At 37.3% G+C, this 10,260-nt stretch overlaps 1 protein-coding gene and 1 long non-coding RNA gene across 3 annotated transcripts; one reads left to right on the top strand and one right to left on the bottom strand.

The window, feature by feature from the left end:
* Positions 1-1,086: 1,086 nt before the first annotated feature.
* Positions 1,087-2,646, bottom strand: LOC137944731 (uncharacterized). Of its 2 annotated transcripts, XR_011110842.1 has the most exons (4): positions 2,592-2,646; positions 1,907-2,260; positions 1,652-1,792; positions 1,087-1,446 (listed from the first exon to the last, which is right to left on the bottom strand). It is a non-coding gene; the product is annotated as an uncharacterized lncRNA (long non-coding RNA). The 2 variants fall into 2 exon arrangements; XR_011110841.1 differs by lacking the exon at positions 1,087-1,446 and having other exon boundaries at positions 1,519-1,792.
* A 197-nt stretch (positions 2,647-2,843) lies between these two features.
* On the top strand, positions 2,844-8,551 carry LOC137944729 (probable sugar phosphate/phosphate translocator At3g11320). The gene is made up of 4 exons (XM_068790457.1): positions 2,844-3,521; positions 4,782-4,885; positions 5,033-5,261; positions 7,860-8,551. Exons 1-4 carry the CDS (start codon positions 3,081-3,083, stop codon positions 8,007-8,009), a joined length of 924 nt encoding a protein of 307 aa, XP_068646558.1. The 5' UTR covers positions 2,844-3,080; the 3' UTR covers positions 8,010-8,551.
* The last annotated feature ends 1,709 nt before the right edge of the window (positions 8,552-10,260 follow it).

The following is a 10,260-nucleotide window of genomic DNA, read 5'->3' as shown; positions in this document are numbered from 1 at the left end:
GTTTAATCTCTATTTATGATTGTTACTAGGAAGGAATGCATACAGCCTTCAGACGAGAATGGTGCAGATTACTGAATACCCCTCTTAAATATTTGCTTACTCAAAGGTATACATCTAAACTGGTCATGTTATTTAGATATTCAAAGAGGTCAAGCATTGCTTCATACTTGATTTTGATAGATTTTCTTCATTTGGTTAACTAATAAAGTCACTTTCTCTTCGTTTTGGGGCATCTAAAGGTGATCAGTAGACCGTAATTAACATCCCATTAGATGATATTGCTTTCTGTGTATTTGGTAATGGCTTCCATTTGATTACCAATCAGTCTGTTGTCTTTGTTATTTTATTTTTTTGGTTACACCAGAACTTGATTTTCTTGTTTCTACAATGACTTGAACAATTGGTTTAAAAAAGAAAGAAAAGGAATCCTGAATCCCCCTTCGGATGTATTTTTGTGTATCTTCAAATCTAATTGATGCTCTTTGGTTTAATTGCCTTCGTTGCATTTGATCAAATCCTTTTATTCTAAAGCTTCTTAACTTTTGTTTTAGCTTTTAAAGGTAATCCCTTGCAGTTCATTGTGGGATTATTACTGAAGCATAATTACTCTCCTATGTCATATTCAACTTTTTTCTATTCAATACATTCTGCACCTAAGTTTTTTATCTTTAGGGTCCGAATCCTTGGAAAAGAAAAAAAATTAAAAATTTGACCATTATTATTCTAAAAAATAATTAGTGAAAACAAGATAAAGGAGAAATATTTTATTTTTACTAATTATTTTTTAAAATAATAATGATCGAATTCTTATTTTCTTTTATTTTCCATGGGTTCCAAACAGACCCTTACTACTTTGATTTACCCATCTAAACATTGAATTAGTACAAATATATTTAAGTTGTTAAATTAAAAGCATTTATTGATTAGAAAACAAGAAGAGCCAAAGAGGTTTGGGCTGCATTAGTCTTGTAGAGCAGGATGAGGTGGAGTTATGGGGCTCCCCCTCTTGGAGGGGCACTTGAGATCGAATGCGTCCTGTCTGTATGTAAATCCAATATAAGGGAAATTAGCAATGCATCCAGATATTATATTAACGTTAATTAAACTTGAGAACGTTTTCCTCCAAATCTCACGAGTCCTGAAATTTAAATGCTTAAAGCGAATATGGCCACCCTGAATCCCATCCTTTTCGAAGTGCAGGTTTGGACAGAGCAGCCATTTCTTGCAAGAGTTGCAGGTGGTTGCTCTGTTCCTTTCTTCATATCTTGAAACGCTGCCTGGGTCCTCTTCTCTCTCAGCATTAGGTCGAGTTGGATGAGGAAATGGTCAACCACCGTTACTTATTACAGCAATTAGATTTCACGCAAGCTTTGACTTCTTTTTTGTTGTTATTGCTGGTAGTATGCAGATGAAGGGTGCAATACTGCAGTCAGTAGCAAATTCCCCCTGAAAAAATTTCTCACATTCAAGAAGGAAAACTGCCAATATAGCAAAACTTGAATCTCCCAACACCCACATCTTTACTATTTCTATGGTTACATCACTTTATCCTCTAAAAAACTGAATAGATAAATAGCATTTGTTCGTTTCAGCCATAAGGATAATCTGGGTCCAAGAAAAAAATTAACATAAGAACAGCGTAGGCTCTTACCCAACTTCTTCCCCAAGCTCCAAACCCCAAAATCGATCTTAATCGAATGATGCAAGCATGGCGGAAGCGACTCCACTTCTGGAAGAATAAGCACCGACGGAACACTGTACTTGGACATTATGTGGTAGTGCAAGAGGAGCACTGCACCCAAAAAGTATGAAGAATTCATGGACAGTTGGTGAATTTTTTTAAGAAAAGAAGATTCTTGTCAATTTCTTGTAAGAGAAGCACGCTCGAGTTTGTTCTGTAACTTACCAGATCCTTTTAGAAGGAAATCTCCTTGCCTCTCTCAGACAAGCACTAAACGGTCAACAAGTTCCTTTCGATGGAAGATCCCCCTCCAATAAAATCTGCTTATTCTTGTTTTTTTTTCTTCAGTTCGACATTTCAACAAGCAATTGGCAGGTCGTGGGGTTGGCAGGGGAGCATGGAGATGACTGCCGGCTGAGTTGTTCAAACTCCATTAAAAAAATTCTTCATGGGAGTCCGCGTTCGCAAATGGCCGACCTCGCCTAGTCCTTCAAGAGAGCAAATGTCCCTTTGCGATTTACCAACGCGAGCCGACTTTGTGAATCTCGAGCTGGGCAAGTTCTATTTTGGCCTCTTTCTCTAGCAGTCACGCCAAATAGAGTCAGACTCGAAGCTGAAACAAGTAGCAGTCATAAAGAATTTTCACCAGGTACTCGATTGAAAAGAATGTAGCAAGAATTTAAGCATTTGGGCACGGCGTCTTAAAGAAATTACTGGTTTTAGGCGATCATACTTCATTCATGATAGTGAAGAAATTACTTCATTCACGATTTTAGGCAGTTCTAAAGAAATTACTGATTCAAGATTATACTTCATTCATGATTGTCTAAGCAAATTTGGAAACGATTAATCTGGAAAACAGATAAAATTTGAAAGTAAAAATATCAAACAATGAAATGATTTGGTTTACCGACGATTTGGTTGAAAAATGATTGGGAATCTTGCTCCTGTAGCGAAGAAGAGGCTTGGAGGCGTGGGCCGCGAGGGAAAGAGAAATGTGGTAGAACTGACGCGCTTCTGCAGTGTTTGCTTTTGGTGGCTCACTGTTGACGTCATAAAATGTATTTTTATATTATAAAAATTAAAAACAGAGGACAAAAAAGGTTAATTACCCAAAAATAAAAATAAAAAACGAAAAATTCTCTCTCTCTCTCTCTCTCTCTCTCTCTAGTCTCTACCCGCCCTCTTTCTCTCTCCTTTTTCCTGCTACTCTGTCCACCTCCACCGACGTTTCTCTCCCATCCCCAGGGCTGCTTATCTGATGATTTCCCCTTCACTCCGATGCCTTCTGACCTGAATTCCCTTCCCGGAGCCTCCAATTCCCTAGCGGCCTGACTGGCTGTTCAAATTCTCCCGTAAAGACAATCGATCTAACCCTAGAGGAAGGGGTAGATCTCCGATGAAGGGCTCGAGTCGTCTCTTTAATATCGGTCTCGTCACGGGATGGTACGCCTCCAACATTGGGGTTCTCTTACTGAACAAGTACCTGCTCAGCAATTATGGATTCAGGTATCCGATCTTTCTCACAATGTGCCACATGACCGCCTGTTCGCTCCTCAGCTATGTCGCCATTGCCTGGATGAAGATTGTTCCTATGCAGACAATTCGCTCGCGTCAGCAGTTTCTTAAGATCTCAGCGCTCAGCGCCATCTTCTGTGCTTCCGTCGTCAGCGGGAATGTGTCACTCAGATACCTTCCCGTCTCTTTCAATCAGGCCATTGGTGCGACTACCCCCTTCTTTACGGCGGTTTTCGCTTATATTATGACTGTGAAGAGGGAAGCTTGGCTCACCTATGTCACGCTCATCCCTGTCGTTACTGGGGTCATTATTGCCAGTGGGGTGAGCGTTTTCTCTTAGTTTACTGCTTGTATGAATTCTCTGTTGAATTTGTTCGTTTGCTAGAACCGTCTAGGATTTGCTGAAATTGATAACAGCTGACTTTGGCCTAGTACGGTTAAGATGGTTTATTGTCCTCACTAACTTTCTACTCAGCTCTCTGTGAGGGATGTGCACCGACTTGCTCTGTTATGTTCACTTGTAAATTGGTAAGCTTTTATTCAACATTTCAGTTTTGGTACTATGTACAGAAATCAGGAGCAAATATACAATTTCTCTTGTTACTGTCAGTTGCAGCAGAAACACATGTGCTTTGATAACACGAAGAGTGTGCTGTTGGCATGCATATATTCGTGGGATTGGATATATGTGCTGTTGGAAAGCTCTTCAAAAATATGATGATCATAAATTTTTTGGCCTCAAATTTCTGATTCTTTCTAGCTGGTTATATTTTTTTCATGGCCTAAACCTTATTTGGAGTCAAACTTGGGAGAGTTGTATAAGCATTTCTAGGACTACTCTGTGGCTTCTTTTGCTAAATAGCATCAAATCTGCAAATCTTCACACAACTGCTTCGGGTGTTTTGCCCTTGAGTTGGATTGACTGATTCAGCACCATTGTGGGCAAACCTGCTGTTTGAACAACTATTCAAATGCAAGAAGGATTCATGTGATTTTCTTGAAATGGCAAAAAAATTTTAAATAGAAAAAAGAAAAATAAAATACAAGGAAATGTCTCAGACAAACTGCTAAATGTGAATAAAGAGGCTAACAAAAATCACTGGAAAGTGATACAAACACTTTGTTGATCAGCTTAACACTGATAACACAGTGTCCTTGTTTCAAATCTCATATTTTGTGATACTCTGCTGTTCTTATACATATACCTATTTTCTTCATGTTCTTTTAGATTATTAATATTTTCTGCTCTTTCAATACCTGCAATGCGGGACTAGCTTCCGTTTCATGTTAGTATTTTATGTAATGGATGAAGCAGTTGCTAAATGTTGCAATGCTCTCACTCTGTGCTCCTCGTTCATTTTATTTATTGCATTTGAAGTTGGGTTCCAATCTAATATAACCAAGGTGATTCTGTTTCTGTTTGATTCTCTCTAATGTTTATGCTTACCACGGTTAGTTTTTAAGTTCATTTATGATTTCTTTCTATAACTCCTGTGAATTTCCACTTGCTGAAATGTTCAATATGTGGGAAATTTTGTTTTACTGGTTAACTAATTTTGGTCTATCATTCTTGATGTAATAGGGAGAGCCAAGTTTTCATCTTTTCGGGTTCATAGTGTGTGTTTTTGCCACCGCAGCAAGAGCTCTCAAATCTGTGGTTCAAGGGATATTGCTTTCATCAGAAGGGTAATAGGAACTGTTTCCTCCAACAGTCAACTTTAGTTATAGCTCTCTTTATTGAAGCCCCTTTTTCATTCTGTCCGTTGATGGGAATATGAACTATGTCCTAAATTTAAAAGCATTGCTAAAATGCTTTTGCCATTTTGTGGACAGGGAAAAGCTGAACTCGATGAATCTGCTGCTATATATGGCTCCAATAGCTGTTGTTTTCCTTCTTCCTGTAACCCTTGTGATGGAGCAGAATGTGGTAGGAATCGCACTAGCTCTTGCAAGAGATGATATAAGAATACTTTGGTACCTGCTTTTCAATTCTTCCCTGGCATATTTTGTGAATTTGACCAATTTCTTGGTCACTAAACACACCAGTGCTTTGACTCTCCAGGTATGCTGTCAAGACCACTTTATCTTTACATATTCACTGTCTTTTTGCAAAATGAAATATTTATGTTTAATCCTTGATCCATGATTTACTCACAAAAGGCAACTAATTAACTAGTTGTCCAGTGGCGAAGCTTTGGATTAGTTTTAGTAGATGCATGTTGTTCCAATATTATTTGTTTTTTATGAAAACTTATTGGTTCAGTATTGGTTGAACTCTTTTGTTATTTCATCTTTCTATCCTCTTGGTTATCTTTGTTCATATTGGCATATTCTTAGGATCATTCTTGGTTGCTGCATGATCAGTTAGATTGATGTTTTGCTATGTTACTAATCAGTATTCCATTCACTGCAGTCCCTTTGTAAATATCCTCGACTGTACGCTCTTAAACTGCCATTATAAACATTCCTGTTCATGTAAATATTGGGAAAGAATCGCTTTGTGTTGTATGTTGAGCTATGGCTAAGGCCATACCCAGATGTCTATTCCTATGTCGTCTTTGGGTTAAGCCTTGCTTGTGTCAAGTGATGCAACATGTTTGAAAGGATGTGTTTATGCTTTCTTTTCTTGTACTTCCAGCTTTAAAATTTTGTAGCAATGTCTTCACAGGAAGAACTAATCAAAATAGATTCAAAACTGATGGTAGACATTAGAGGATATTGCGGCTTTGTTGATCTTGAAAACATTTGAAATGTTGTAATCGGTACTAAGGTAGGAACTGCCATTGCATATGTTTTTTCTCAGCTGAACTGAGCAATGTGTATATATGAATTAATCACTGTTCAAATGTTCTGAGAGTTAGAAATTTTGGAATTAATTATCTTGTAACACAAGTTCAGATGCTGGTTAAAAATTCCTGGTTTTAACTTCAGTCAAGAGTTCTTAGTTCAATTGTGATATCTGATCCCTAAACATTTCCTGTAGAAAAACTGGCCATTTTCCTTCATTTTTTTATTCTTTATTTTTATTTTTTAGAAAGCTTACCAGCCGCTCAGTCATAAACATTCCCGGGAAAAAAAAATCATAATAACTGCAAAGTGTAAGCTTAATCTCTTCTGGACTATAAGGTATCATTTCCTCAAAGAGATGGGCTTGGAGAGGCTACATCCATATAGCTTCAGTGTCGTTCCAACGAGAAAAAACTTCCTTTTGGTAGGATTTCTTGCAATCGTTGCACTGCTTCTAATGTTCAAGAAAGACCAGTCTTGAGAATCTTTACTTATACTGGAAATAATACGTCAACTTTGATCTGCCACATATCAACTGATTCTTGGGATGTAATCACTGATATCTCTTTCATATGGAAGCTGACACAAAGAAATTTGGACATTTGGATGCTATGCTATGGGTAAAAGTGAATATAATGGGTTTGGTTATTGACATAACTGTTCATGTTTTTCCGTTCTCAAGGTCATAGGTTAAGGAAAACTTATATAGGCAGTTAAGAAGTTCATTTTGCTTCTCTAGCTTTTCTTAGTTCTCGTTGCTGCATTTGTACATAGAACAGGTAAAAGAATGGACGACCTGCTACTTTAAATCTTGCCCTTCTGTTGCATCGTCATCTTTCTCGCAGAGAATGAAGACCAGTTTTCTGATATTAGTTATATTATTGTAGCTAGTAACACTATATAGTTATGTGCAACCAGGTATGTTTGGTCCCCCTAATGACTTCAATGGCTAACATAAAGGTTCCAAGAAGCTAATATTTGGGGTTTTTGGTATTCTTGAGTTTCATCCATGCAAAAATATGTGATTCACAACATGTGATTTTCTTCTTTGCATTTTCTTTTTTTTTTGTGTATAATCCCCATGGTGTTTACTCTTTATTTTTTTCCTTCCAGACATCTTAAACATTTCTTTCTGATTGATCTGAAGAGTCTTGTGCTTGTAGATTTCCATTCCATGAATCAGCTTTAGTTTTTTAAAATAATCTTTTAGATAGTATTTGATAGAATAGGAATTGATGCCCTTTCCTCTTTGCCATTCTGTCATCTATAAATAAGATAGAAGAGGAATATTTATATATCCAAAAACGTTTCAGCTTCTAGGGCAAAATATATCATACAATAGGAAATTTCTTGTCTTGGAGTTTTGGAAGAAAATTTCTTTGAATTTCTTCACCTCAAAAATGTGGAATTTGGAGATCCGTTGAGTGTGATACAGTGCCAAGGAAATTTAGTATCGTATCAGAGACTCTAAATTGGGCTATTCCTTTTTTACCCAGATTTTTTTTCTTTTTAACTGCAATGACTACCTGAAATTTTCGTGGATTTCTTCATTTTCAAACAATATTCTGTGGCTTATCTCCAATCCAGCAATTCTTGAAAGAACCTATAAGAGCACCAGTGGTTGTAGAGGGGGACAAACCTGGTGAACAATATTTATTGCAGTAATACTTGTTCCAACTTTGTCATAATGTCATATTGTTGTGCTCAACTTTTACTGTAAAAGCTTGTAAGAGATACCAAACTTTGAAGCGAAGTGATGACAACCATAACTTTTTCTGTCATGGTTCGTTCTTTCAGTAGTCCAAATGGTACTCATCTTGGAAGGTGAGTGAGGATTTTCCAAGTGAATTTGACCAACTTTGTACTGATTCAGGTACTGGGGAATGCCAAAGGCGCTGTTGCTGTTGTTGTTTCAATTCTAATATTCAGGAATCCAGTGTCTGTGACGGGAATGCTTGGTTATGCTCTTACAGTTTTTGGGGTGTTTCTCTATAGTGAAGCAAAGAAACGAAACAAGTCGTAGATCTCAATTTGGCTATTATAGATACTCCGCTCAGAGTTGGATCTATTTTGGAAAGTTGCTAAAGCAGATAACATTCAGGTACGCATATGGATGGAGACTGAAACTTGGGAGTGAGATGCATCAGATGAAGTAGATGTGCCCCATTCTTTTTCTGGAAACCAGAAACAGGGTTACTGCTTGTATCAACAGCAACAGGTTAGAAAATTAGGAAATCTGAATAAAAACTGATTGGTGCCTTGGCAATTTCTATTTTTATCCATATTTGGAGCATTCTTCTCAGCTATTTTGGGTCAAGGTAATGGAGGAATGCTGGCAATTCTTTAGGGAGTTTAATCTGCTCGATCAGTCTTGTCTTAACCTTTAGGGTGATCATGACATTTGATTAATTTTAATTGAAGGTGCTCATATATTGTGTTTCTTCTTTTTTTCTTTTCTTTTCCAGATGAGTAACAAGTAAAATTGTCAAATTACTTATGTATTTTTTCAGTGTTCTGTAAAATGCTTCATGACATGAATATAGAATTGGGTCCTTTTGCGAGCAATGTACTATTTTTGTGCTTCATTCATGTATTTGCAGTTAGCTACTTTCCGTGCCTATTCACTTTTCCAGAGGTGGTAAATAGTTGAGGCCTCTGTAGAGGTTACAAAGTGGCCATTTTGACACAGAATTAGCTGCTGCTATTACTGCTTTAAAACCATTGGTTTAATTCATTATAGCAATGTGATAATTAAACCAAAATAATTTATTAAATGTTTAGTTGAACAATATTTTAATTATGACTATTAAATCATTAATTTAATATAATAATTACAAAATGAATATACTGAATAAATAAAAAAATTATTAATTTATAAATAAAAAATATGAATTATTTTAAAAAATAAATATAATGAAGTTATGACGCTGGTTTAATTTTTCCTAACTTTGGAAAAATTAAACCATCGTTGTCTTCCTTACGACGCCGATAATGGCGGGAGATAATGGCGGACCAGTAGGCAATGACGATGGAGGCGCTGATCTGACAGTCCGTCGAGAGGGAGAAGAGAGGGAGGCTGAGAGGGAGAAGATATAGGGAAAAAATTTGGGGGAAGAATGCCAAGAAGGGAGAAAAGCCGAGAGAGAGAAGAGAGCGGGAGAAAAAGTTTTTGGGAGAGGAAGACCGAGAGAGAGGGAGAACAGAGTGAAATGAGGAAAAAAATTTCGTCGGGGGAGGGAAAGACGCATCCCGCGCGATCACTTCATGCGAATGACTTTCAAAATAGGTATGAAACATGATTCCCTGATTTTTGCATGAGAAGATTACCAAACGTGATTCAAATGAAGAGGAGTTCATTCACTACTAACGGCCTAATCGAATGAACGAAGTAATGCGTAAGTAATTCATCTCTACTTCATTTTGGACTAACCCCCCAAAGTGGCCTCCAAATCAAGTGAAGTGAAAGTCTTTCTTTGTGAAGTTGACCAAGTTCTTTTCAAAATTGAAGCTCTAATTTGGGATAAAGGACACTAATTTTAAAAATGCTTGAGATGTGAAATTTTCATGGTTAGGATACCTAGAATAGACAATGAGGCTCGGTTCTTCTTTTTGGAATTGGGTCGAATTGGTTAACCAATCCGATCATCCAAGCCACCTTTGCATAGGTAAATTTCCCTAGGTGATACAACTCACAAGAGGGGAGAGGGGATCGGCTCCCCTCCACTCTCATTCAGCACCAGTGAGAACTCTCGCCCTGCAAACAGTAGAAGAGGTGGGAAGGGAGGGATGGTGACCCTCGGCCCTTCCCCTTCTTTCTATTTCATTTCAGAGCCATTCTCCTCGGAACAATGGGATAGAGTGATGCCCATTTTTCTCTCTCTATCATTAATGAGTTACACACTAAGTTCTTTACGTAAGTGAATTATTTAAGTGAAAAAATTGCCTTATTGCAAGAAATTAGCAAGAGCTACGAAAGCACAAGGAAGAGGTGAATGCTGTTTGTTACTGGCTACAAATACAACTTGGGAATCCATCGCAATCAAACTTTGTCAACTTTTTCTGTAATCAAGTAATTATTAAGTGGTGATTGAATGTGAAGCCTGTGATCTTAGAAAGCATTCCATGTTGTCATTTTCTAATTGTGCCAAAGGAATAAGTTACTTTTTATTTGATTCATTCAAATGAATGGGCCCCTTATAGAGTCTCAAGTATTTTTGGGTTTAGATAGTGTGAGTCCATTGTTGATAATTGTTCTGGAACTATTTGGGTCTACC

The sequence above is a fragment of the Aristolochia californica genome, unplaced genomic scaffold, assembly GCF_029961685.1.
Source record: "Aristolochia californica isolate CCGP_79_NKW_82.1479 unplaced genomic scaffold, dmAriCali1.0.hap1 SCAF_11, whole genome shotgun sequence".
Lineage (NCBI taxonomy): Eukaryota > Viridiplantae > Streptophyta > Magnoliopsida > Piperales > Aristolochiaceae > Aristolochia > Aristolochia californica.
The sequence above is the reverse complement of the archived record's forward strand: the minus strand, read 5'-3'. Positions and strand labels throughout refer to the sequence as shown.